We start from the raw sequence: 2571 nt of genomic DNA on the forward strand, positions 1-2571 counted from the left end.
TTTTTATTTAGTCTCTCTAAAAATGATGAAGTTATAAGTTAATACATGATAAAATTACACATTAACTTCTAAAACATATAATTCAATTCTGACTACCCTAAAAAAAAAAATCTAGCTTCACCTGTAATTTTGATAAAAGGAGTGGTATGAGCGTATAAGAATCGAATCTAAAATTTGTTGTCAATTAGAATTCATTTTAATGGAAACATGATTGATTGGATTTCACATGACTCCAGTTCTGTGACCAAATAATAGTATGAAAAATCTACTTCATCAATTTAATGATAGTAATTAATGGCATTATCAATTTGGACCTACTAGTAAAGATATAAGATTATGTCAAATTAAAGTAAATTGATTAAATCTCAGATTATAGCATAATAAAAGGACTAAAATCAGAATTAAACCTGTTTTATATGTTTCAGCAGCCTACGGGTCTTGGATTATGACAACAAAATGCCAAACACCTTCAACTATAATAACTTCACGATGTAAATATGTTTAAATAATAGTTTTCCCCATGCTACTTCTTTTGTTATTTTCCATATCTTTCTGAACAAGGTTGGCAACGTTTACATTTCAAATTAAAAGATGTAGATATTTAAAATTTATTTAGTTAATATGTATGATATGACAAATAAAAAATTATATTTATATTTTTCAATCATTTTAAGGATTATTATTTTTGGAAGTCGTAAATTATAATTATACGAGAAGTTATATTCAAAATATATTAAATTTTTAAAACGCAAAATTTAAAAATTTTCACTTGGTTTCATGAATTATAGTAATTATTTCAAGAAAAATTGGTTTATTTAGTATGTATATTGATTATTCTATCAATTATATTAATTTTTAACAATAAGGATGAATAATATTTTAATAGAAATAATTAAATTTTTCTAATTTAAATAAAATAGAACAAAATAAAATTTAAGTCCTAATAGAAGAGTCTTCATAATATTTTTACTGGACAATATTTTTTGTCATAAAATTTTAAAATAGGTAAAAAATATAAAAATAATTTGGGAAATGATCTAATTTCTAATTATTGATAAAATTTCAATGTAAAATGAATCTAATTTTGAGATATATCGTGGAACAGCAAATTGATTGCCGCATGAAAAGAGAAAAGAATATACAAATGCAAAGCAAAAAGGGAAAAGTAAGATCCAAGTCCAGATTAATTCCTGTCTCTACAAAAAAAGGGTATCCGGATTTAAGACTAGGTCGGGTCGGTCGGTTCAGTTGTCGGCGGACGCCGGCGATGGATGTTTAATCAAAAATGGATGATTCAAAAGCTGAGAAGCTGTCCATCTTTTACTAGACTCCTTTTGCAAACAACACTCCATGAAATTTCTGAACTCATCGGAAGCACCCGGCGGCAAAGACGGTGGATCGCCGAAACATATGGCGCACATAAGTGTAGCCCAATCGGGTCTTTGACCGGCCGGTAGAAACGGGAAGTGACCCACGTAAAGTTCCATTAAAGTTAATCCCAAACTCCATATATCACCGAGGAAGCCGTCGTAGTTACCACCGTTAGCGTCGGGATCGAACCGCTCCGGACTCATATAAGCACAAGTTCCGACGTACGAATTACACGCTTCCAACGTCCGAGTCATCATCTTGCTAACCCCGAAATCGGCGATTTTGACTTCCATCTTCTTGTTGACCAATAAATTCGACGGCTTAAGATCACGGTGAATGATTTTATGTGCATGCAAATAGCTTAATCCTTTTAGAATCTGTCTTGTTATATGAGCAAGTTCAAGCTCCGTGAAAGTGCCTTTATTACGAAGAAGGGTATCTAAAGTGCCGGCGTCCATATACTCCATTAAAATCGCCACGTCGCCGGAAGGTTTCTCGTACGTTTCGTAACAACGAACTATGTAAGGTGAATCAGTCTTTCGTAAAATATCCATTTCCCTGAAAACTTGCCGGCGAACAGTCTGGTCACCGTCGCCGTACACTACTTTCAAAGCGTAAATCTTTGAAGTACGTTTATGTTGGACTTTGTACACTGTTCCGCCGTTTCCGTGACCGAGAACTTCGAGTCTTTCGAGCTCAGTGGCGGGAATGGTGACCGAAGAAGCAGCGACGGCGGTGGCTGTGGAGGAAGGAGGGAGTGGGAGAGGGAAACGAGGGCGGCGATCGGAAACGTCCGGTAACGGAAGACGGAGATTAAGCTGGCGTCGTTCACGAACTACGGCCATGTGAAGGAAAAAGATGCGAGTTTTGGGAGAAAAAAGGTTGTAATTGAAAGGAAAATAAAAAAGGAAGTAAGTATATATAAGTAAAAAAAAAACTGAAGTGATAGAGTCGGCTAGAAGGAAGGTGAGAGGATAGTGGGGGAAAGTGGGCTCCAATATTTTAATTTATGAACGAATGGTTGGCGATTTTATTTATATTTTCTAATATTTAATTATTTCAGAGTTTATAGACTCACTTAGAGTTTTTAATTACAATTTCTTTATACATTAAAGTAAAAATAAATAATTTTTAAAAATTTTTATTAATTTTTAATTTTAAAAGTTAGTCAATATATGTTGATATAAAATACACCTCACA

The 2571-nt window shown here is 33.3% G+C and overlaps 1 protein-coding gene across 1 annotated transcript; it reads right to left on the reverse strand.

The window, feature by feature from the left end:
• Positions 1 to 1024: 1024 nt before the first annotated feature.
• Positions 1025 to 2290, reverse strand: LOC108478294 (mitogen-activated protein kinase kinase 9-like). Its single transcript, XM_017780737.2, has one exon. The coding sequence runs from the start codon at positions 2214 to 2216 to the stop codon at positions 1245 to 1247; it is 972 nt and encodes a 323-aa protein (XP_017636226.1). The 5' UTR covers positions 2217 to 2290; the 3' UTR covers positions 1025 to 1244.
• Positions 2291 to 2571: the final 281 nt, after the last annotated feature.

The sequence above is a fragment of the Gossypium arboreum genome, chromosome 12 (genome assembly GCF_025698485.1).
Source record: "Gossypium arboreum isolate Shixiya-1 chromosome 12, ASM2569848v2, whole genome shotgun sequence".
In the NCBI taxonomy this organism is placed as follows: domain Eukaryota; kingdom Viridiplantae; phylum Streptophyta; class Magnoliopsida; order Malvales; family Malvaceae; genus Gossypium; species Gossypium arboreum.

Coding starts and splice junctions, on each gene's coding strand:
- LOC108478294 (XM_017780737.2), bottom strand. CDS start 2,216: ATGGCCGTAGTTCGTGAACGACGCCAGCTTAATCTCCGTCTTCCGTTA.